At 39.6% G+C, this 25,684-nt stretch overlaps 1 protein-coding gene across 1 annotated transcript in view; it reads right to left on the minus strand.

Annotated features, from left to right (window-relative positions):
* Positions 1-1,794: 1,794 nt before the first annotated feature.
* Positions 1,795-25,684, minus strand: part of LOC112643723 (uncharacterized) — a 59,659-nt gene continuing 35,769 nt past the window's right edge. Inside the window, exons 10-15 of the mRNA XM_049110127.1 lie at positions 23,368-23,620; positions 16,142-16,201; positions 13,752-13,842; positions 11,467-11,593; positions 10,502-10,600; positions 1,795-3,828 (exon numbers count right to left, since the gene is read on the minus strand). Coding sequence (XP_048966084.1) covers positions 2,135-3,828; positions 10,502-10,600; positions 11,467-11,593; positions 13,752-13,842; positions 16,142-16,201; positions 23,368-23,620 — 2,324 coding nt within the window. The 3' untranslated portion in view covers positions 1,795-2,134. The remainder of the gene's footprint in view (positions 3,829-10,501; positions 10,601-11,466; positions 11,594-13,751; positions 13,843-16,141; positions 16,202-23,367; positions 23,621-25,684) is intronic.

Raw genomic sequence — 25,684 nt, forward strand, 5'->3', positions numbered from 1 at the left:
GCCACCCAGGTGCTCCTGGATTACAATTTTGTAATATAAATGTAAAACCAGTGTCTTTCAAAATGGGGATAATGAATAGTACTAAGTTGTGAAGACAACAGAGTGGGCTGTAGATTTATTACAGACAATTTAATAGAAAACAGCTGAGTGCATCACATGTAGTAAGTATTGTTTTGAGAACTTATGTTTCAATTATTCTAGCAATGGTTTTTATTTTACTTTTATTATTATTTTATTTTACTAATTGTTGTGTCCATTATGTACTAATACAATTTATTTATTTATTATTAAAAAATATCTACTTATTATTTATTATTATTTATTTATTTAGAGAGAGAGAGAGAGAGAGAGAGAAAGGCAGAGACACAGGCAGAGGGAGAAGCAGGCTCCTTGCAGGGAGCCTGACTCTGGACTTGATCCTGGGTCTCCAGGATCATGCCCTGAGCCAAAGGCAGCGCTAAACCACTGAGTCACCCTGGCTGCCCCAATTTATTTATATCATAGTTTCTGTTTCTTGAAGTGTAGAAGGAAAACATAATTCATACTTTATATTTAAAATCATTGCATGCACAATCATATCTGCTAATTATTTACACAAGTTTACTAGGTTTTACAAGTTTTATATTATTCTGAAATCTCTGAGAGAAATCAAGTAGGTGGTTTAAGCTGAATTTAAATTACATCTGAGAAAACTAATCAGGACATTTGAGTGGGCTGGAAACATTAACATTTTTCCCATTTAAAATAATGCAGTGTAGACTCTGAAATTTGGGCATCTGAAAATTTACTATTCAACAAATTATCAAGAATAGATTAGGTACAGATAATGAGAAAAAAGCCATAGTTGGTAAATTTTGATTTCTCATTTAAGACTAATAATTGCATATATATTTTTCTTTTTTTAGTTTTTTTCTCTTTTAATGGAGCTACCTGGCTATCATTTTATTGTTAAATTATTTTTCCCTTAAAGTAGTAATTAGAAAATATGAAATAACAACTTCTGCTTTTGGAATTTGCTGTTGAAAAATCACCTCTCCCTGATTTTATAAAAAAGCTTTACAATCTTAAAGGGATTTCTTCTATAGTTTGTTTGCAGTATGAATTATCTTGTGCAGCAGAATTTATGAGCTCTAAAATGGAGAGCTTCCTGCCTTTTTTTATATTCTAAAGTTTCTGTCATAGAATAAATTATCTGGTGTTCATAAAGGGATAGATGGTAAAAACAAAACAAAAAGGGGGGCACCTGGGTGGCTCAGTTGGTTAAGCATTTGCCTTTGGCTTGGGTCATGACCCTGGGGTCCTGGGACTGAACCCTGCCTCCAGCTCCCCACTCAGCTCTGCACTCTCCTGTCCCCCTGCACCTGCTCACTTGTGTGCTTGTGCTCTCTCTCTCTAATAAATAAAATCTAAAATGAAACAAAATTTTTAGAAAGGGGATAGATGATAATAGAATGCTTATATCTTACTGTACTCAAAAATACTCTTACCATTTGACTTCTCCAATAGCATATAATAATGATGATAATAACAGATGAAAAAAAATAACAGATGAGTATCAGATACTGTCCAGAGAGAGTTGCATACATTTAATCATTTTTAATTTATTTTTTTTTTAAATATTTATTTATTTATGATAGTCACAGAGAGAGAGAGAGAGAGAGAGGCAGAGACATAGGCAGAGGGAGAAGCAGGCTCCATGCACCGGGAGCCCGACGTGGGATTCGATCCCGGGTCTCCAGGATCCCGCCCTGGGCCAAAGGCAGGCGCTAAACCACTGCGCCACCCAGGGATCCCTCATTTTTAATTTAATCAATGTGCTGTTATTCCATTATTTTACACAAAGAAACTGAGGCACACAGAGATTAATTTCTCCAATTTCACAGGAAATGGTGAAATAGAGATGGTGCTCAATAAAGAATATACTTCAGCATTACATTTCAAAGCTATAGAGATTCTTAAAAATATTTAATGGGTTCCAAAAGTTATTTCTGCATTCAATACAGGTTTTCTAAAAATTAGCTGATTTTTAGCACAAGCAAAAGGATCTATCACTACATTCACTATGAACATAATATGGGTTCTCTAACATTTCAGAAGTGTTGAAGCCTTCTATTAAATCAAAATCAAGGCTTTTTCAATTATGAAGCCTCATATGTTGAGTAAGTTGTGAATGACGTCTAAAGTCTTTACCACATTGAACACATCCATAAGGTTTCTCACCAGTATGGATCCTTTGATGTAGAGTAAGTTCTGAGCCACGACTAAAGGCCTTCCCACATTCCTTACAATCATAGGGTTTCTCACCGGAATGAGTTCTTAGATGTTCAGTAAGATGTGAGCCACGAACAAAGGCCTTCCCACATTGCTTACATTCATAGGGTTTTTCACCTCTATGAATTCTTTGGTGTTCACTAAGTTGTGAGCCATAAATAAAAGCCTTGTCACATTCCTTACATTTGTAGGGTTTCTCACCTGTATGAATTCTCTGGTGATATGTAAGTTGTGTGGCACGAAAAAAGGTCTTCCCACATTCCTTACATTCATAATGCTTCTCACCATGAATTTTCTCATGTTGGGTAAGATATGCACCACGAATAAAAGCCTTTCCACACTCCTTACATTCAAAGGGTTTCTCACCTGTATGAATTCTCTGATGTTCACTAAGTTGTTTGCCACAAATAAAGGCCTTCTCACATTCTTTACATTTGTAGGGTTTTTCACCTGTATGAATTCTCTGATGTTGAGTAAGATTAGAATTAGAAATAAAGGCTTTCCCACATTCTTTGCATTTATAGGGTCTCTCACCTGTATGAACTCTCAGATGGTAAGTTAGTTGTGAGCCACGAAAAAAGGCCTTCCCACATTCTTTACATTCATAGGGCTTCTCACCTGTATGGATTCTCTGATGTTCATTAAGTTGGGAGGCACATAAAAAGGCCTTTCCACATTCTTTACATCTGTAAGGCTTTTCACCAGTATGAACTCTTTGATGATAAGTAAGGTGTGAACCAAGAATAAAGGCCTTTCCACATTCCTTACATTCATAAGGTTTCTCACCACTATGAATTCTCTGATGGTAAGTAAGTTGAGAGCCAAGAATAAAGGACTTCCCACATTCCTTACATTTATAGGGTTTTTCACCACTATGAATTCTCTGATGGAGAGTATACTGTGAACAATAACTAAAGGCTTTTCCACATTTCTTACATTCATATGGTTTCTCTCCTGTATGAACTCTCTGATGTTCAGTGAGCTGTGAACCACGAATAAAAGCCTTCCCACATGCCTTACACTGATAAGGTTTTTCATTAGTATGAATTTTCTGATGTTGAATCAGATCAGAACTACGACTGAAGGCCTTCCCGCATTCCATACACTCATAAGGCTTTTCACCATTCTGAATCCTCTGATGCTGAATATAGGCTGGCTTTTGGCTGAAGGTCTTCCTACTTTTCTTAACTTCAGAGTGTTTTTCTTTATTATGGCTTTCCTCATGCTGAGTAAGGCATGACAGGTAGTTGAACACTTGTTCACATTCCTTACATTTGTATAATTTTTCCTTGGTAGGATGTATCTGATAAAGAGTAGGTGACATAGAATGGCTTTGAGTGGCCTTTTCACCACAGGTAATTTTCATGTGCATGTGAAGTCCTTCCTGACTTCTCTGTTGACCCTCAAACATTCCTTTGCCCTTCGTAGTATCTCTAAGACCATTGCAATCAAGGTTATGACTGAAAGATTTCCTCATATTCTCCCCTTGCAGTGATTCCATTTCATAAGCTCCCTTTTCTGGGGATGACTTTATGATCTTACAACTGGATTCCAAGTCTGGAAGATAACAAGAAAGCAAATTCCTGCTGTTTTGGTTTACAAGGAGAAATGAAACTTTTAAGCCTTCTAAAGTAAAAATGGTAGATAAAATTCTTATAAGAACAAAATGGCTCAAGCAGTGCTGAAATATTTTGTGCAAATAAAAGACACTAGGAGAAAACACAGAATAAAGGGAATTTATAGGGAGGAAGTTAATTAGAAAAATAGTCTAAGTGTGTTCTCAGACTTTGGAGGTGGATTAGAATCCAACCATGGAAGATTTTAATAGCAAAAACTCTCCCATGGAAATATTTGATCAAATGTAGATATCCAATCTATCAACAAGTCCTATTACCTCTCCTATTAAAGTTTATTGAGTATCTGACCACATCCGCTACTATCACCCTAGGCCAAGCCACCTGTCTCTCAGAGTAATAGCCTCTTAACTGGTCTGTTCTTTGAACTATGCCCATACAATTTGTTCTTCACACAGCAGGCAGAAGAATTCTTTTTAAAATTCATATCACAGGGGATCCCTGGGTGGCTCAGTGGTTTAGCGCCTGCCTTCGGCCCAGGGCGTGATCCTGGAGTCCCGGGATCAAGCCTCACATCAGGCTCCCTGCATGGAGCCTGCTTCTCCTTCTGTTGGTATCTTTGCCTCTCTCTCTGTGTGTGTATCTCATGCATAAATAAATAGAATCTTAAAATAAAATAAATAAAATAAAATAAAATAAAATAAAATTCATATCATATTACTCCCCTGTAAAAATCTTCTCAGATTTTATTTTATCATCTTAGAATAATATCCAAAGTTCTTACTTATTATGGCACACTTGACTTTAGTCTATGGTAGTTTGCCCTACTTAGATTCATCGCTTACCGCTCCTAATTATTCATTTTGTTCTCACCACAATAGTTCCTTGCTGTTCAAAAATGCCAAGCATATGCCTCCATGTTTACCTTCTGGAATGCTCTTTCCCCAGATATCTGCATGGCTTGCTCTCTTCTCTCACTTCAAGTTTTCTGCTCAAATGTCACATTATCAACACACCCAGTATAGAATTGCACCTGTATTTCATTTATTCACTAGTGGATATACTATTTTTAAAGCTGGTACGTTGTCTGTCTCCATACTTAATCAAAGCAATGACTTTGCTTCATTCTCTGCTTTATTTCTAGTGCCTAGGATCATTACTTGCACATTATTGACATTCACTATTTGTCAGCAACTTTAAAAATGCAAATTTTTCTTCATCTATCTATCTCCCCAGATGCTGCTGGTATAGAAAAAAATTGAAAATACAGCTTAAAACATTTCAATGGTTTACTCCTTGTACTTCCAAATAAAATCCAAATTCCTGTTCATGGCCTAAAAGCCCCTGCATGATCCATTCCTTGATTACATTTCTGACCTCATATTGAGCCATTTTTATCCTCAGAAACAATGCTCCAACCCTACTGGCTTTATTTAAGTTCCTGGATCATATCAAATTCTTTCCCATTTCAGACTCTTATATGCTGTTCCATCTGCCAGAAATGCTGTCTGCATGGCCAATTCCTTTATGTCTGAAATGTTTTAATTTAAACGGCAGCTGCTCAGAAAGACTACCCCTGAAAACTCTAATTGGGTCCATGCTTTCTCTTAATCTCTTTATCTGTACCTTATTCCTCATTCTTGTTTCAATTTTTACAATCCTAGAATTATATTTCATTTATTTATGTTGATCCTCCTACTCTCCAAGCTTTACAAGTTTAGAAAAAATATGCCTATTTAGCTATTCCCCAGAACATAGAAACCATATACAGTATTTTCTTTTTCCCTTATATATTTTTTCAAGTCTTCCTTTCCAATACATTCCACTTAACGCCAAATGTTCTCATATTTCCCAGAAAAGCATCTTTATAATATTCTAGAAATAGTGACAAGCTCACACAATAAAGAAACTTTTAGGGATGCCTAGGATGCCTAGTGGTTGAGTGTCTGCTCTCGGCTCAGGGCACGGTCCTGGAGTCCTGGGATTGAGTCTCACAGTACACTCCCCTGGAGGGACCATGCTTCTCCCTCTGCCTGTGTCTCTGCCTCTCTCTGTGTGTCTTTCATGAATAAATAAATAAATAAATTTTAAAAAGAAACTTTTATGTTGTTCTGAACAAAAATGTATAGGTATAACTTCTTTTTTTAAAGATTCATTTATTTATGATAGACAGACATAGAGAGAGAGAGAGAGAGAGAGAGAGAGAGGCAGAGACACAGGAGGAGGGTGAAGCAGGCTCCATGCTGGGAGCCGGACGTGGGACTCGATCCCTGGACTCCAGGATCACGCCCTGGGCCAAAGGCAGACACCAAACCGCTGAGCCACCCAGAGATCCCCCTAGGTATAACTTTTAAGTGTAAAAGAATACTATATAATATGCCTGGAGTGTGAGGCATAGTCTCTGATGACACTGTACCTAGGCTGTAGAAAGTAATAGAGGATGATATTAAGAAAGAAAATCAACATAAATCAGTAAGATCAAGTTTAAACAGTCTTTAGAAATGAGTCAGAGGGGAGCATGGGTGGCTGAGGTGGTTAAACATCTAACTCTTGATTTCAGCTCAGGTCATGATCTCAGGGTCATGAGATCCACCTCCACATTGGGCTCTGCACTGGGCATGGAGCCTGCTTAAGATTCTCTCTCTCTCTCCCTCTGCCCTTCCCCCTTCTAAAATTTTTTAAAGAGAAATGATGCAGAAATCTAAGGAAAACATGCTTTCACTGAAAAGCAGAATGAAATTGTAAACAAAAATAAAAACAGGGCAGCCCCGCCTGCAGCCCGGGGTGTGATCCTGGAGACCTGGGATTGAGTCCCACGTGGGGCTCCCTGCATGGAGCCTGCTTCTCTCTCTGCCTGTGTCTCTGCCTCTTTCGCTCTCTCTGAATAAATAAATAAATAAATCTTTAAAAAAAAAAAAAAACAGTTAACATCAGTTAACATCAACTCATGTCAACAAAATGTATTGGGATAAGAGTATTTGGCTTTTACTTTGTTTTTGTCAGAGAAGCACAATATGGTTTACAAAACCCTAGGAAAGAACCCAACTGGAATATGTTGATTAGAGGAACAGTCTAAGGGATCAAATGAATCCAGTTTAGACCCAACTGTTCTCCATGTTATAATAACATGATTAAATAGTTCTTTTTGTTGTCATTAAATTAATGAAAGAAAAAAAATGAGAAAACTGCAAAAGAGGTGATGGCTAAGGAAGACAAAATAGCCTGAAAAGCAGAAATCATTTTAGGAGGTCTCTTTCATTTTGGCCGTGCCCCTTGCCCCTCATCTCCTGCTGAATTAATCTCTGAAATTCCTCTTGAATCTGTTGCCTTATCTCAATCCCTATCTACTATCAACACTCAGAGAAAGCCAGAGCACCTCTTGTGTGAAGCAGAACAATAACCTACTCAGTCATGTGCTGAGACTCTTCCTTCTAATTTCCATCTGGCAGTCAAAAGTGATACATTAAATATGTAAATTGTCCTATTTCACTGTCCTATTTAAGATTCTTCATTAGTTTGCAAATGCTTTGGAGACAAAATTCAAAGATAAGAAATACATGCTATATTATGATCAAACACACACATACATAAAGCCAATAGGTCATGGAATTATCTTTCCTACGTGGGATGCGTTCTGATATTTAAAAAATTTTTCTCTTCTGTGTTATTTTATTTGAGAAACAAAACGATAAAAATAAATGCTGCTCATAACCCACCAAGTCATCTTATTTATTTATTTATTTATTTATTTATTTATTTATTTGAGAGAGAGAGAGCACACAAGTGGGAGGAGGGCAGAGGAAGAGGGAAAGAATCCTCAAGCAGACTCCCCACTGAATGCAGAGCCCACTGACAAGCCTCTATCTTAGGACCCTGAGATCATGACCTGAGCCAAAATCAAGAGTCAGACATTTAACCAACTGAGCCACCCAAGCACCCTCACCAAGTCATTTCTATAACCCCTAGAAGGTTCAGCCTGGTCTAGACCCTGCCAGACTCTCCAAACTCACACCTGGTACCATTCCCTATGAGGCTCCAAATATAAGGGCCTTCTTAGGATACCTCATATTGCACCAAGCTCCATTCTCCTATTGCCCTCAATTCGCTGTTGCCTTTGCCAGGAATGCTCTTCTGTCTACCCTCAGCCTCCCTACCTGCTTTATATCCTTTCAGGGTTCACCTGAAACTTTACGTTCCTTTGCAATTCCTGAAAAGCCGTCCCTAATCCCAGATTCCAGCAATGTTGCACCTGTAATTCTCTCTTATATTAAGACAGCCATTCCACCCACTACAGCCTATAAGAGAGGCCTCTCTTGGATGTTGGTAAGACCTCCATATTCTGCTATTAATGCTGGCTTCTCCCGGAAAGTCTTGACTTCTATACACTCTTAGTCCAACAATGCCACTACCCTTAGGTTATAATAGGCGTAAGTACTCATCTTTCCCAGAGAAACTACTCTAGGACCAATCCTGTAATTCTCGACATTTCTAGGTATGAGTCCATCACTAGGACTCTCATCCCATCCAGGTCTAGACATCTTTTATTGTGATGCAGTGTTCTCTTGTACTCTAACCAGGAGGCCTTTGGGAATTCACAGTATACGTTCTGCAAATACTCTGTAACCTCAGCCTCCCTCCCTTCTATGTGTTCTCTTCACCTCTTACTCTGATTGCAACCTTGAGCACACTGCTTCCCCTGAAGCACTGTTTTCCTCTACCTCACTCCATCTACCCTCCCTCACAGTAGACATAATAGACCTTGTCATTTCCAATTATGGAAATACTTCCAAAATCTCAATTTCAAGTAACCTTCCTTTGTGATCACTACCACCCATATTTCCAGATCACTTACTCTTGTACATCTCTCCAATATTTATCTCCATCTTAAAGGCTCTCCTTTGAAATCAAAACAAAACAACCTCTTTGATTCTCTGATTTACCCTGCAGCTCCTATTCATTTACTGTGCTCCTTCCTGGTAAAACTTTTCAAAAGAGATGTCTGGATTTCCTGTCAATACTCCACCCCCCCCCTTCTCTCCCACCCTCATAACTAACATTTTTGCCATATTTCCTTCCAGGCTTTTTTCCTTTACTTTTATGCAGTTGAAATAGCACTCCATATACAAACTTGAATCATACTTCTTTGTCCTCTATTTATACTTTTGAGAATTCCTCAAATGGCCCTCAACACTTCCTGGTGAGTTAAATCACTTTCCCACAATAGTTTTTATTGTTGTCTTATTTCTTCTCTGTTCTCTTTTTAATCCTCTACAATCAGGTTGTTATTCCTCTCATTTCTAAACCTACTCTGTCTGGGTCACTAGTGCCCTTTGTCTTGCCAAATCCAATAATCAGGTCTCATCCTTCATCTTACTTGACCTCATAGCAGCATCTTTCACAGTTAACCACTTCCTCTTTATGTTTGCCACTTGGCTTCCAGTCCTCTGTATTCCAGATTGCATCACAGACCACAGGTTACTTAAGTTACTCCTTAATTTCCTTTGCTGGATCATTATCCTTTTCCTAACTAAATGCTGGAATGCCCTATGGTTTAGCCCCTGGACTTCACCTTGCCTTCCATCTAGACCAATTCCCTCCATAATCTAATCTAATCCCATGATCCAGAGATTAATCTTATATTTATTCCTCAGTCCTGACTACCATCCCGCAGGCTTTTAAATGCTTATCTAACTTTTCTATTAAGAATATCTAATGGCCATCTCAAACGCATAACTCTTGACTTTATTCTGCAGGCTTCCAAACTCTGATGCCTTTATTTCCAATCCTTCAGCAAATCCTATTAATTGTACCATCAAATATAACCAGAATATAACCCATTTTCATCACTTTCATATATTAAACCCCATTCTAAGCCACTCTTATCTCTAATGTGGACCCCTGAACGAGACCTCTAACTGGTCTTCCTGCTTTCATTCTTACCCTCATTCTCTATAAGCACTCAGAGTGATCTTTAAACAAAGATCCCTTTACTCATCTGCACAAAACCCTCCAATGGCTCCTTATCATGCTTGTAATAAAATCTCATTCCTTGCCTAAATGGCCTTATGTGATCTATTCTCTGCCTATTCCTCTGACTTCATCATTAATTTCTACTTTTACTTTTTTTATTCTAGCCACACTGTCCTTCTTGCTGATCCTCAAATAAGTGAAGTTCAGCATCTCCTCAGGGGCTCTGCACTTCTGTTCCATCTGTCTAAACACACACTTTTTTCTTTCTTTCTTTCTTTTTTTTTTTGCATGGCTAATTTCATTCAAGCCCGCATTCAAAATTACCTCCTCTGAGAGATTGTCCCTGATTTTCCTAATCTAAGAACACAGCAAGCTCTCAACGAAGTTGATGGCGATACCAACTCTATTAAAAAAAATAAATATGAGGATATCTCTGGAAGAAACCAAAGGTAGCTTCCTCATTAAAACAAAAAGGGAATATGAGGGAGGAAGAGTGGTAAATGTGAGTTGGAAGGGAAATTCCTTTTGGAAACTCACATTGATATAACCTTCCTGCTGAGATCTTAGACTTCTTTCCACAGGCCTTTGAAGAGAGCTTCACATAAACATCTCAAAGTGGTGCCACCTCACAAATCAGTTGTTATTATTAGCAAGAGCTGCTCCTATGTGACTAACTCTTTATTCACCTGAGCTCCTTCTTCTTGTCATGGCTCTCATCACCATCCAGGGGTCCTTCCCTTGCTCCAATAAAGAAAACACATCTGGTTTAGGGATCGAACATCCAGCTTAAAAGAAAAGAAATGGGATATGGTCATGGTATGGGAATCCCAGATTCAAATCCAGTCCATTGATCATCACAGAAAGACATTGAAGGAAATGACAGAAGAAAATGTGGAGGTCTGAAGATGAGAAGTAAGAACACAGTGGAGCTGTCTACTCCTGTTAGCTAGGATACAAGGGGGAAGTTATTCAAATAAGAGGGCTTAAAGCTATCAGCAGAAGGGAGGAAGAGAAGGGACAAAAGCAGGGAAGGAATGTGTCTTGTTCTGCAGAACCAACAGTTCCAGCTGAGAAGACCCCTACATAGGTGTTTTACCTGGTAGACCTTTGCTAAGTGTGTCCAGCCCAATAGCCCCTTATGTGGGAGTCAGTGTGAGCCAGAAGAGAGCTGAGGACCTGTACAGAAGCCCACTTGAGCTGACCTGAAGGTATTTTCAGCTTATTATAATACTAAGACCTCCTCCTATGGGTAGAGTTTTCCACCATTTTTTGAACATACAATGTACACACTGGCACGCTGAAATGCCAGATATGTGCAACTGAACCAGAGTGCCTATATGAGCCCCCTGCCCTCGCCCCCTGATATGCTGCACAAAAACTTCCTGTACTAACCCCACAGGGAGATAGTGCTTTCAGAGTGATATTCTGGTTTCCTTACATGAAACAAGTAATAAAAAGTTCTTTGCTTTCAATGTTTCCTTGGGTTGTGTTCAATTTGGTGCACCCCAAGCAGTGGACTACTGGAGTTCAGTTACCCTTCTATCTCCAAAAAACTCAAACCTTTCCTTAGGGAAGAGAAATCAGAAAATGATCATGAAGGAGGCAGAAAATATGGGAGACAAGTTTTGTGTATTGAAGAAGATGATCTTACCTAGTGAAATCACATTGCTGTAGTTCTCCAACATCACATCCCTGTACAAGTCCCTCTGAGTGGAGTTAAGGCATTCCCACTCTTCCTGCGAGAAGTCGATGGCCACATCCCTGAAAGTCACCAGCCACTGAAACAACAAATCCATTTATTATCGGTGAAAATAGGACAAGGACTTTGAGGTAAAATGAGGAAAGAAAGAGAAGGGCTTGAAGGAAAGGGATAACACAATAAATAGGCTGTGGCTGAATACCTTGTAACATTAAAGGAAACTAGGTGCCTCAACTATAGTGTCAACATGATCCTTGATCAGTCCTACTGTTGCATAGGAAGACAAAACTTACTGTGTATAATAGGATAATTCTATTATCCAGAAAAGTCCAAGAATACAATGCAGATGAAGTTATCTAATTAATGAATGCAGATTAAATGAAATAATAAATGGAGCCACACAGCATATTAAGCTTTCAAATTCTCAAAAAATAATAAATTCTCAATAAATATGAGTTCTTTCCTTCTTTTCTCCCCTTAAAGAAAGTAAGCAAATTTAATGAAATGTTTCCAGATTTTTAATAAATCTCCATCTAAAACATAGAATTTGGCGGGTGCCTTGGTGGCTTAGTCAATTAAGCATCTGACTTTGGCTCAGGTCATGATCCCAGAGTCCTGGGATCAAGCCCTATGTGGGCAGGGAGTCTGCTTGGGATTCTCTCTCTCTCCTTCTGCCCCTCCCCTCCACTTGCATGTGCACATGTTCTCTCTAAATAAGCAATAAATAAATAAATAAAATCTTTTTTAAAAAAGAATTTTTGAAGATTCAAATTCTTTAAGTCACAATATTATGTCATAGAATATAATTGATATTTCCACTTTATGGATGCAATGATCTTCCTGTTTTGAGTATTTCAATCAAATTCTCTAATGTTTTTGAGCCCTAAGAATCTATACTTTTCAAGAGAATAGGCATCTGGAAGATTTTATTTCTACTTCCTTTGATGCAAGCAGATGGATGCCAATCCAGGTGCTATAGGCATCACTGACACATTCTTACCAACTCCAAGGAAAACCTGTTGCTCATCCTCATTGGTTCCTGGGCAAGAGAGTTGTGCTACATAGAATAAAAGCCCCCCAAATATGTCCATATCTGAATCCCTGGAACTTTTGAGTATGTAACCTTATATTACAAATGTAGATGTGATTAAGGATCTTTAGATGGGAAGATTATCCTGGGATATCTGGTTGGGCCCAATGTAGTCATAAGAGTATTTTAAGTGATAGATGCAGGCAGAAGGGTCAGAGAAGGAGAGGCGATAATGACAGCAGAAGTCAGAATGATGATTACTGTCTCTGAAAATGGAAGGAAGCCATGAGCCAAGGAATGTGGGCAGCCTCTGGCAGCTGGAAAAATGCAAGGAAATAGATTCTCCTCCAGAATCTCCAGAAGAACACAGACCTACCAACACCTTGATTTAGCCTGTAAAACCAATTTCACTTTGACCTCCAGAAGTACAGATAATAAATTTGTGTTGTTTTAAGTCACTAAGTTTATAGTAATTTGTTACAGCATTGACAGGAAACTATACAAGAGGCAAGATCTCTTCTTCTCAGAACTAAGTTCCCCACCCATTCTTTTTTTTTTTCCCCAAGATTTTATTTATTTATTCATGAGAGACACAGACAGAGGCAGAGACATAGGGAGAGGGAGAAGCAGGCTCCTCACAGGGAGCTGGACGCAAGACTGGATCCCCAGGACCCCAGGATCACACCGAGCCGAAGGCAGATGCTCAACCACTGAGCCACCCAGGCACCCCCTCCCCCATCCATTCTCCCCCACTGCCATCCATTCTTAAAAGCCTCGCAGAAAATGTCGTCACACACTGAGACTTGGAAGATCCAGCAGAAATGCTTTCACTTCCAAGTGGGAAACCTAGGTTTGTAGAGATCAGTTTGCCATGTGTTCCATATAACTACCTCACCAAACCATTATACTAATACTGCTCTTAAGGGGAGACATTTCTGCTTCCTTAGGACTGCTGGCAGAAGACTTTGCATGTAAAATATGTAGAATGAACTGAAAAAACACCTAAACACTGTCTGGTGAGGGGAAAAGCATTTAGAGAAGAATGGAGCTCTTTGCTAAGATCAGTCAGTCACTGAATGGGAAAAATTGGGGAGCAATGATTCCCTTAGGCAACTAAGGCAGGCAGAAAATTTTGGGATAAATAAAATGTGGTGTTCACACAACAGCTGATTGCACTTCAAGAAGGAAAAATGAAATAGCAACTCACATGGGGCATGTTTTTTAGAACTGTACTGTCAGGACTGATCAGTTTTCTGGGTTCTTCTCCTGGAGAAATGCAGAGTCCAGAGAAGGCAGGGCTGGAGAGGGAAAAAGAAGCCATGAGATCAGATCAGGCTTGCCTCAGAGCCCACAAAATAAGCACCATGGAACCAGCTTTATTTCATCTCTTTGAGGGAGTTTAGAAAAATCTTAGCCTACCTACATATCCAATGGAATACACCCAAGACAGTAGGAATTCAGTTCAGACTTCTCCTTAATCCTCATGCTGAAAAGGAACTCAGAGGGTGCTAGTTTTCCAGAACACCTCACATCGTTAGGATAGGGATTGTGGGATACAATCCCACAAGGCTGCTCCTAAATCCAGAAGCCAATCTGAAATCCCTGGCTATCAGTACTTCTGACCAATCAGCTATAAATTGGGGACTCCCACAACCCCATCCTAGGTTTTATACTTTGCCAGGATGGCTCACAAAACTCAAGAAGGTAATCTACTTACATTTATAATTTGTCATAAAGGACAGAACTCTGGAACAGACAAATGGAAAAGATGCATAGGACAAGGTATTGGCTTGGACAAGGGGCATGCTTGAAGCTTTCCATTCCCTGGGAGTGCCACCCTCACAATAGCTCAATGTGTTTATCAATCCAGAAGCTCATTGAATCTCCAAGTGCAAGAGTTTTTATGGCCGTTAACCTCCAGTGCCACCCACCCTTTTCCTAGAGGTCAGTGGATGGGTTGGAAAGTTCCAATCCTTTAATCACTTAGTCTTTCTGGTGACTCCAATCCCTTCTGAGACTATCTAGGGGCCCCACCCCAGCCACTTCATTAGCATAAATTCAAGTGTGATCAAAAGGGGCTTGTTATGAAAAATAAAAGACACTCCTATCACTCAGAAAATTCCAAGGGTGTTAGGAGCTCTGAGTCAAGAACTAGGGATAAAAACCAAATATAGGGCAGCCCGGTTGGCTCAGTGGTTTAGCGCCTGCCTTTGGTCCAGGGTGTGATCCTGGAGACCCGGGATAGAGTCCCCTGTCAGGCTTCTTGCATGGAGCCTGCTTCTTCCTCTGCCTGTGTCTCTGCCTCTCTCTCTCTCTCTCTCTCTCTCTCTGTGTGTGTTTCTCATGAGTAAATAAAATCTTTAAAAATAAAATAAAATAAAATAAAATAAAACAAAACAAAACAAAACAAAATAAAACCCAAATATATTATTGTATCACAAATACTACTGCAGATTTTGACATACCAGCAAAAAAAAAAACCCCTGCCAGCATGTTAAAAAACAATCATGATTATGTGGGACTTTCTCTGTAATAAAAAGATGGTTTGACATTCAAATGTCAACTAAGGGATCCCTGGGTGGCGCAGCGGTTTGGCGCCTGCCTTTGGCCCAGGGCGCAATCCTGGAGACCCGGGATCGAGTCCCACGTCGGGCTCCCGGTGCATGGAGCCTGCTTCTCCCTCTGCCTGTGTCTCTGCCTCTCTCTCTCTCTCTCTCTGTGTGACTATCATAAATAAATAAAAAAAAAAATTAAAAAAAAAAAAAAAACAAAAACCAAATGTCAACTAATAGAATCCACGATGTTATTTGTTCTATGGAAGAAAATCATACTATCTTCACAAATGCCAAAAAAATTTCACAAAATTCACCACCCACTCCTGATAAGGACACAGTAAGAAATAGGAATTGATGACTATTTTAATGATAGTAGGGAAAATTGACATGAGTGGAGCCATTTTAAAATGAAGCAAGAAGGACCACTTCAGAGAATCTGCCTTATGCCTCTCTGTTTGGAGAATAGATCCTGATCATAAGACTGATGGTTGTGGACTTTCTGAAGATATAATCAGTATTGATTAGTGTATAACCAAGAGTAGTTTAGCCTTTTTTTCCCCTCTTCTTAACTCATGTAAAAAAAAAAAATCCTTGCTTTCACTTTACAAGTGGGACACTATTTGGTTTCTACCTGAATCTGTGTTCCCTGAATTGAATTTTTTTAATCCTAAGAAATGCTCGTTTGCCTCTTATAGCAGCACTCTATTTTCAGGTTAATAGTAGAAACAAGACAAGAATACCCACTGCTCTCACTATCATTTATCATTGTATTAGCTATCTTAGCCAAATAAAAAGGCAAGAGAAATCAACAAGAGCAACAAGAATAGGAAAAGGATAGGCAAAACTCCAAGAGATATAACAGAGAGCATGCCTAAAAACCCCATGAGATACAATGAAAGAAAAAAAAAAGTACAACAAATAATGAAAGAGCTTAGTAAATTAGCAGGATATAAAATTAGCATTAAAAGAAATGACCTTTATATATAAAACAATAACCACATAGAAACTATAATAAAGAAAAGCCATAAAAAGGATGAAATACCTAAGCCCAAGCTTGACAAGAAATGCATAAAAGCTGCAAGAAGAAAAACTTGAAATACTCCTGAAAGACATAAAAATAGATTTGAATAAATGGTTAGAACAGCATTTAACATTTTTTTTTCCATGGTCTCTCTGAAGAGCCATTCTAGACACCTTTTTTCCTGTCTCCCTCCACCATGAAATTTTAATAGGACAGATATACTGTGACATACATATTTATATAAGTATATAATATAAACAATGTAATCAAATCTTTATCATTCAAAACCATTCTCTTCCAGAAAAAGGAAAAATTAATTTAAGAATTACTTTTAGTTAATGAACTTAACTTCTACTAGATAGACGAAACTTTTAAATAGTTGCTTGATCTTATTCCCGTATTGTCAACATTTTCATTTCTCAGCACTGGACATAATTGATGGGTTTCGCAATGTTAAATTTGGCCCAAAATCTATAATCCTGAAAATAGCCATGATGAGAGATACCCTCTCAATCTTTGGGAAATAGCCAAATGAAACGAATCTCCTTTCCCCATATAGCTTAGATAAGACTGGAGGATTACCCCCCTCCTCTTTTTAACTGGACAAGGCCAGGCAGAGCTCCAAGTGGCCATTCCTTGTTTCATAAATGATTGGCGGGCTGCTGGACCCCACTGACCTAACTGGACAAAATGCTTGATAACTTCACTTGACCAAACTTTAGCCAGACTTCTCTCCTTCTCCCAGGCTCTTGAAAGCTGGCCTATGCTATATTCTGAGCCAGTGCAGAATGCAAACAACCCTCTTAACAATGACTCAAGCCCCTTCCCAGCGGACTGCAGAGGACAAATCTACACAGCTGAACACCCACTCATCCCAGGCCACCACATTCCGTTCTTTCTGGCCTTGTTTACCCTCTGTATAAAAGAAAATTCTTTTCTGCCTGACCTTTTAGGTTCCTGCAGATCTTGGGGTTGGAATGTTCTCCCAGTTACAAGCCTTCCTTTCCTCACTGCACTGATCCTTTGAAAAAAAAATCATTCCTTAGCTAAGTCCAAATTTGTCTTTTATGAGGTGTTGAATAACTCTATAGAATAATAAAACATTTTTATTTGATCCTCAAATCCCAAGTCAAACACAAAAGCATGATCAAATATAAATAACATCCACAAGGCAGCCAATGGGCCCATGCAAGGCCACTTCTTGTAATAACAACTTCAAGATTGAGCAATCAGTTGAAAGTTCTCCATTTACAGCCACCTATTTGCCACAGGTTTTTGGAGTAGTGATTTTTTTGGGGGGGTATCATTTTTATTGCATACATATATCTTCTATGACCTTAATGTAGGTGCTGTTCATGTGATACCCAAGAAATGTCAATGAGAGAGTAAATAATGAGGAATAAGATTTTGTTGGCTAAATTGTGTTTTGGAGAGCCACAAACAATTCCAGTATCTAAGATTTTCTCACTCCACGTCCAACACCAGTTTTCATCCCCTAGGAGGCAGTATCACCCTGATTGAGAATACATGGGCTAAAATGATATATTATAAAGAGGTTAATTCTCCAAACATGGATATTTGATATATAAATCAAAATATAAATTAAATATTATGCCAATAAATATACTAACAAGTATGGTGATACACAAATGAAATTTAAATTCATTAAGCAGGAAATTTAAAAAGCAAAAATAGCCAGGAAATACCTAGAAAAAGAAGAAAACAGAGATTTAAAAAATACTATAAAGTCTCTATCACTAAAATACTGACTACTGGCACCTGAATAGACACATTTTAATGGAATAGTAGAACCTCTGATCTCTAGGGAAAGAGATTATTTAATAAATGTTATTAAAAAAAGTAAAATTGGATCCACATTTTATACCACATACCAGGATTAACTCCAAATGGATAAGAGATCTAAATATGAAAAAGTAAAAATCATAAAAATGCCAGTCTTAATTCATTTGGACTGCTATAACAAAATACCACAGACCAGTCAGCTTATAAAGAATAGAAATTTATTTCTTACAGCTCTGGAGGCTTGTAGTCCAAGATCAGGGAGTCAGGTTTACCAAATGAGGGTCCTCTTCCTGGTCACAGACTTATTGTACCCTCACTGGGCTTCTTTTATAAGGGAACTGATCTCATTCATGAGGAATCTACCCTCATGATCTCATTACCTCCCAAAGGCTCCACCTCGAAATACTGTCATTTTCGGCACAATGATTTCAACATACAAATTTTTTGGAAGGGTCAAACATTCAGGCCACAGGCATGTTAAAAGAAAAAAAATGGTTGAGTTCTTTCTAAGTTGGGAGGAGACAAGCCTTTCTATTTCTTACAATCAAATGAATACATTTTACTATATTTAAAAATCGCATCAAGAAAAGAATACAAACACAAATAACAAATTGGGAGAAGATATCTGCAACTTAAATAAAAAAGAGTGACTCTTCCTATGACCAAAAGAGTTTACTTTAAAAACCAAGAGAAAGATTAAAAATCATTATTAGTAAGAACAAAACAAAGACAATTCATAAAAAAAGAAAAGCCCAATGGACCATTAAACATCTGAAAAGTGTTCAACTTCATTTATATAAAAGAAACCTAAACTGAAACTAAATTGAGAAGACCTCTACTTCCAATGATGATTAAGAAGAGCCTTATGAACGGGACGCCTGGGTGGCTCAGTGGTTGAGCCTTTGGCTCAAGTTGTGATCCTGGGGTTCTTGGCTCTAGTTCCACATCAGGCTCCCTGCAAGGAGCCTGCTTCTCCCTCTGCCTAGGTCTCTGCCTCTCTCTATGTGTCTCTCATGAATAAATAAAATCTTAAAAAAAAAGAGCCTTATGAACTAACTTTCTTACAGAAAGTACTATCAAACGTAGGCAGTACAAAACACAAGATAACTGAAGGTACTGGGGAATGAACCGAAGCACTTTACTTGCCAAAAACTTGTAAACTCGGGTACATGGGCGGCTCAGTCAGTTAAGCATCTGCCTTCAGCTCAGGTCATGATCTCAGGTCCTGGGATGGAGCCCTGTGTTGGATTCCCTGCTCAGTGGGGAGTCTGTTTCTTCTCTCTCTCTCTCTCTGCCTCTACCCCTCACTTGTGCTCTCTCTCTCTCTCAAATAAATAAAATCTTTTTTAAAAAAATCATAATCTGAATCCAATTAGGAGGAAACATTGAAGACATGCAAATTGAAGACAACCTGCAAAATAACTGGCCTGTACTCTTCATAAATGTCAAGATAATGAAGGATCCAAAAAGGGCCCAGGAATTGTTTCAGATTAAAGAAGACTAAAGAGTTGTGATAACTGAATAAATGTGTGATCCTAGATATGATTATGGAATGGATCTCAGATCAGAGGAAAGACAGCTATATAGGACAGTACTGGGACAACTGTATAGAAATTTATTAACTTCTATGAATTCTGAATTAATAATGATTATGTCTGTTATATATCCATAAGCAATGAATACTCCTAATATCCAATGTTGTCTCTATATGCCAAGCCCCATAAGAGGAACCGGAACTCCATAGAGAAATGGCTCATTTCAGGTCTGGCACAGAAAATGTACAAGGTGAACTTGGGACAACTTGTGCCAGAAAGCAAATAAGCTATCCGTTCTTATACAATTGTGTCAAAAGACATAGGAGCTGACCAGAAAGGACTCCCACTGGTTAAACAGAGGGCAGTTGGAGATAAAAAATAAAAAGGATTACAATGGTTTGAAACATATCAAATGTATCTCAAAAACCCATGAGTTACATAGTACTCAAATGGACTCACTTTTGAGACTCCTTAGAAGGTTGGAAGACACCATCTCATTTCTCTGAAAACTAACCCATAAAGGGAAAGAATCAAATCGACTTTTGTCTTCCTAGGTGAACTGAATTGTCAGATAGCCAAAACAGCTGATGTAGAAAAGTTCTTATTTATAGAACTTGAACTAAAAAATGCAGAAGGAAGTGAGATAATTTTTTAAATCACTGTAGGTAGGCAGACAGCTTCTACTTTACTGTCTTGCCCACTGCCCCCTTGTGGTGCATCCAATAAACTCGTTTCCTTAAAAAAAACAGGTCACTATGTGTAATCCTTAATGAAATTATAGATTTCACCATCAATCATAAATTGATATTATAACCTTTAGGTCAGTGTTTCTTAACCTTTTTTTTTTTCATTATTAGCTCCCAAAGAGTCTTTTTTGACATCGCTTTTTTCCCTATCACCATCCAACTATGAAATTTTAATACCATAGATATACTGTATCTATGTGTTTATGTACTGTGTGGCCTCAAGGGCCACAAAACATTGTAGTATCTTAAGAGTTTAATCCCCTTGCTGGGCAGAGGGGTGAGGATGCTATACCTTCCTCTATTCATAGGTGAAAAAGGAAGGGGGAATTTATTTATTTTTAAGATTATTTACTTATTCATGAGAGACACACAGAGAGAGGCAGAGACACAGGCAGAAGGAGAAGCAGGCTGCCTGCAGGAGCCTGATGTGGGACTTGATCCCTAGACTCCGGGATCACCACCTGAGACAAAGGCAGACACTCTACCACTGAGCCACCCAGGTATCCTGGAAGGGGGGACTTTATAAAAGGATTAAGTGGACAGCACTTGACTACTGATCAATATGGCATCACCAGGGATGCCTGGGTGGCTCAGCGGTTGAGCATCTGCCTTTGGCCCAGGGCCTGATCTTGGAGACCTGGGATCGAGTCCCACATTGGGCTCCCTGCATGGAGCCTGCTTCTCCCCCTGCCTGTGTCTCTGCCCCTCTCTCTCTGGGTCTCTCATGAATAAATAAATAAAATATTTTTTAAAAATATGGCATCACCAGAAGTGGGACACCAGACTTTAAAAGCCTCAGGACATGATGAACAGAAGTACACAGTACTTCAGTAGTTCAGTATTCAGCTATGAATTACTTTGGCCTGAAAATGTGATTTATACAAAATATGATCTGACTTTGATCAAGCCTCTAGAGCTAACCACTCATTTACAGAAATATGGGGCATTGGGAACAAATTATATGGCACCACAAGGAAGCTATTAGCCAAAAAGTGGAACGCAGAATATTCTGTAAATAACCTAGTTTTTTGTTCTGTTTTATTTTGTTTTACAAATCAGTGATACCAGTTAAAGCAAAACAAAAGCAAAACATGGAACGGAAACTGTTGTAGATTAAAGCACTGTGCACTGTGTAGACCTTATCTGGACCATGATTTGAACAAACCAATTGTAAAAACCTATCTTTGAAAGAACTGGGGAAACCTGAATAGGTACTGCGTATCTAATATTATGGAATTACTGTTAGGTTTTAAAGTCGGGATAAAATCATGGTAATTATCTAAAAATGATGTTCTTTTTGGCTATATATGCATACATATGGATAAAATTATATAATTCTTGAAATGCTATGGGGAAAAAAGGAGGAAGGATAGATATAAGGATATTTGCAAATGTTTTAAATTATAGCTGGGTGTTGAGCACATTGGGGTTCATATTACTTTCTTCTATGTTTGAAAATTTCCATAATAAAGTTAAATTAAAAATCTTCAAATCTGGGGTGTTTGGGTGGCTCAATAGTTGAGCATCTGCCTTTGGCTCAGCTCATGATTCCAGGGTCCTGGGATCCAGTCCCCCATCGGGCTACCTGTAGAGAGCCTGCTTCTTTCTCCACCTATGTCTCTGCCTCTCTGTGTCTCTCATGAATAAATAAAATCTTTTTTAAAAAGATCTTCTAGGGATCCCTGGGTGGCGCAGCGGTTTGGCGCCTGCCTTTGGCCCAGGGCGCGATCCTGGAGACCCGGGATCGAATCCCACGTCGGGCTCCCGGTGCATGGAGCCTGCTTCTCCCTCTGCCTGTGTCTCTGCCTCTCTCTCTCTCACTGTGTGCCTATCATAAATAAATAAAAATTTAAAAAATAAAAATAAAAAAAAAAAATAAAAAGATCTTCTAATATCCTCCAGAGGGTATAGTTCTCTCTCATCAAAAATCAGTCCAGAAAGGGCTGCTTTGTCATTGGGTGGAACGGAGAGGTGTAGCGTGGTGAGAGAATGTAGTTAGCTTAGTGAGCTCATCCCTGCGGTGCCATCATTTACAGGGACAGCTGTGCCAAGGACCAGGCACCTGGCTGGTTTCTCCTTAAGATGTTTCAGGAGAGGAAATATCAGAAAGGGAGACAGAACGTAAAGACTGCTAACTCTGGGAAACGAACTAGGGGTGGTAGAAGGGGAGGAGGGCGGGGGGTGGGACTGAATGGGTGACGGGCACTGGGGGTTATTCTGTATGTTAGTAAATTGAACACCAATAAAAATTTTTAAAAAAAAAAGATGTTTCAGGAGAAAAAAATAAATAAATAAATAAATAAATAAAAATTAAAAAAAAAAGATGTTTCAGGAGGCAGCAACATCTCGAAAAGTCAGAAACTTGAGGGAAGAAAAAAAATTACAACTTATTTTAGGCAAGCTTTTTAGACATCCTGTTCCCTTTCCTGCTCGGCTCTGTTGGAAAAAGTAGAACGGAGAAAATAATCATGGGCTATCAAGCCCTTTTCAGAGCCGACAAAACAATTGAGGATCATCTCCCACAACAACTTCAAGCTAGATGGTTTTCCCCACAGGGCCCTCAAAGTAGAATGGGGCATCCTATTACGGTGGTCTTCTCCCTTTCCTAGGGCACTTGCAGGTGTAAATCCTCATTTATAGGGGCAGCTTCACAAATAGGCTCGTTCTCTGCACAGTAAAATGAAGGAATTACAGCACCTGGACCCGCGCGACTCTCAACGGACTGTGTCCCTGTCACAGCGGGGTACACAGGTGCCAAGGATCCCAGCCGCCAAAAGCGCTAGAAGACGGCAGATGGGCCCATCGCGCCGCCAGAGAAGCGGACACACACCCATCCCACGCGGTAGAACGTTCAGGATGACCTATTTCCGACCCCGTCCTCCCGGAACCAAAGTCACGGTGCCGAGTTTGCCAGGAGAGGGGTGCCAACTGCACTGCACTCCGCCGACGCGGGGGAACCAGACGAATGGCGCCACGCCCCTGCCACTCGGAACCGAAGTGACGGTAGCCGATATTGCCGGCGGAGAAGGGCACAGCCACCCCGCCACGGCAAGGCCGACTTCCGCAAGGAATTAACCGTAAGGAGCGCTACGACTCAGGAGAAACGCAGTCCGGAGCCGGGATCGTCCCGACTCCTGCCAGCACCGAGCTCCAGCGGGCATACCGGTATTCCCAGCGCCACATGGGCACTTCCTCCTGGGTGCTCCACAAACCAAACGCAGCGTGCGGGTCCCAGTGGGGCGGTCCACTCACCTGGCCGCTGCAGACTGGATCCTTGCGTCGAGACGTAACGGAATAAGTGTACGAAATGGCGCGGGGACGCGGTGGCCTCCGGGAAATGTAGTCCAAAAGTGTGCACCCACCCCCACCAGCTCCATCCCACAGAATGCAAGAGGCAGTGGCCAACATTCTGCGGCCTGGCCGGAATCGGGAGCGGCTCACGAAAGTGTGAGCCGACCTATTTCGTTTTACTCAAGTGACTCCCCCCAGAAAATCCCAAGGAGGCCACCTAGTTGGGTTACCAAGTTGGGTCTTGAAGTGATACCTTCAGAGAAATGTAGTCCAGGGCTGAGAAAGCTGCAGAAGGCCAGGGGGTAGGGTGCGGGTTTCTCAGACAGGAGCCCTGGCTCAGACCCAGTACTTGTGACTACCAGGTTTCTGCCCCAAGAGGCATCGGCGTTTGACGCTTACTTCAAGGACTCGTGTTTGTACCCAAGTGTCCCCTGCAGGGGACGCGAGGACTGTGGGAGAGTGTGGTGTGTGTCAGGTTGTGTTTGAGACTATGAGGGGGATGTTCATGGATAAGCGTGTGATCCATTCGGGCTTATGTGAGAGTGTCTACGGACGGTGTGACTATAAGGGAGATTCCTGGGATTAATCAGGCAGTCTGCAACTAAGTATCTTATAACTTATAACAAAGAAAATGCTTTTTTCTCTGCGTGGTTATGAATTTAGAATAGATTCCTATATAATTACGGATTTGTTAAATTAATGATATACTGAGAGTTCACCTGGAGCAGTGAATGTGGGAAAAGAAGTGTATGCAGCACCGTGTAATAGCGGTATCTCTAGGCTTCTATTTCCTCACCTGTAAATGAGGGTAACATTTATGTAACATTTTGGAGCACCGCTGTCCAATAGAACTTTCTGTAAAACTGGATTCCATGTTCTTTTTTTTAGAGATGTATGGATGTATGTATGTATGTATGTATTCATTCATGAAAGACACACGCAGAGGGAGAAGCAGGCTCTCTGTAGGAGCCGTTTGCAGAACTCTATCCCAGGACCCAGGGATCAGGCCCTGAGCCAAAGGCTGACGCTCAACCACTGAGCCACCTAAGTGCCCCTTGATTCCATGTTCTGTATCTGCACTCTCCAGAACAGTAGCCACTAGCTGCGTGTGGCTCTTGAGCCTCTTAAATCTGGCTACTTAAAAAAAAAAATTAATAAAATAAATAAATAAATAAATAAATAAATAAATAAATAAATAAATCTGGCTACTTGGAGGAATGAATTTTAAATTTTGTTTATTTTTATTTATTTTTTAAGATTTTATTTATTCATTCATGAGAATACACAGAGAGGAGAGAGAGAGAGAGGCAGAGACAAAGGCAGAGGGAGAAGTAGGCTCCATGCAGGGAGCCTGATGTGGGACTCGATCCTGGGTCTCCAGGATCAGGCCCTGGGCTGTAGGCGGCGCTAAACCGCTGAGCCACCGGGGCTGCCCTAAATTTTGTTTATTTTTAATAAATTCCCATTTAAACAGCTATATGTGGCTACCTAAATTGGACAGAGCAGCCCGGATCATCAATTTTCTTTCAAAAAAACCAAACCAAAACAAAACAAAAATTTTCTTTCAAGATTTAGAGAGGGAGAAACAAATAATTTCATCTAGCAAATAATTTGAAAAAGTTAGGTTTATATTGAAATGAAGAGAGATGAAAAATGCAAATTCAGCCTTAGTCTTTTTTTTTAGAGGAATAATTTACATGAAGAAATATATACATCTCCATGATTTTTGCATACACAGGCAATCACCACACACAGATCAAGATGGAGAACATTTATTTCCAGGATGCCAGAATGTTCCCCTGTAAACATTGACTCCACTTAGAAGTGACCGTTATTTGGACTTCTAGCACCATAGATTACTTTTATGTATTCTTGAACTTCATTTGAGTGCAGTCAGTGTAATGATACGTGTCTGGCATGTTTTTGTCAACATTAAGACTCTAAGATGAGTCCTTATTATTGATGTAAGAAAAATTTCTTCAGCCACTTAGTAAATATTTTAGGTTTTTTGTGCCAGATGTTCTCTGTCACATGTCCTCAACTTTGCTATTCTAGCATGAAAGCAGCCATAGACAGTGCGGCTGTATTCCAATAAAACTTTATTTATGGACACTGACATTTAAATTTCATATAATTTTTACATATTGCAAAATACTACTCCTGCTTTTTATTTTTTCAACCACTTAAAA

This window comes from Canis lupus, chromosome 1 (assembly GCF_003254725.2).
Source record: "Canis lupus dingo isolate Sandy chromosome 1, ASM325472v2, whole genome shotgun sequence".
Lineage (NCBI taxonomy): Eukaryota > Metazoa > Chordata > Mammalia > Carnivora > Canidae > Canis > Canis lupus.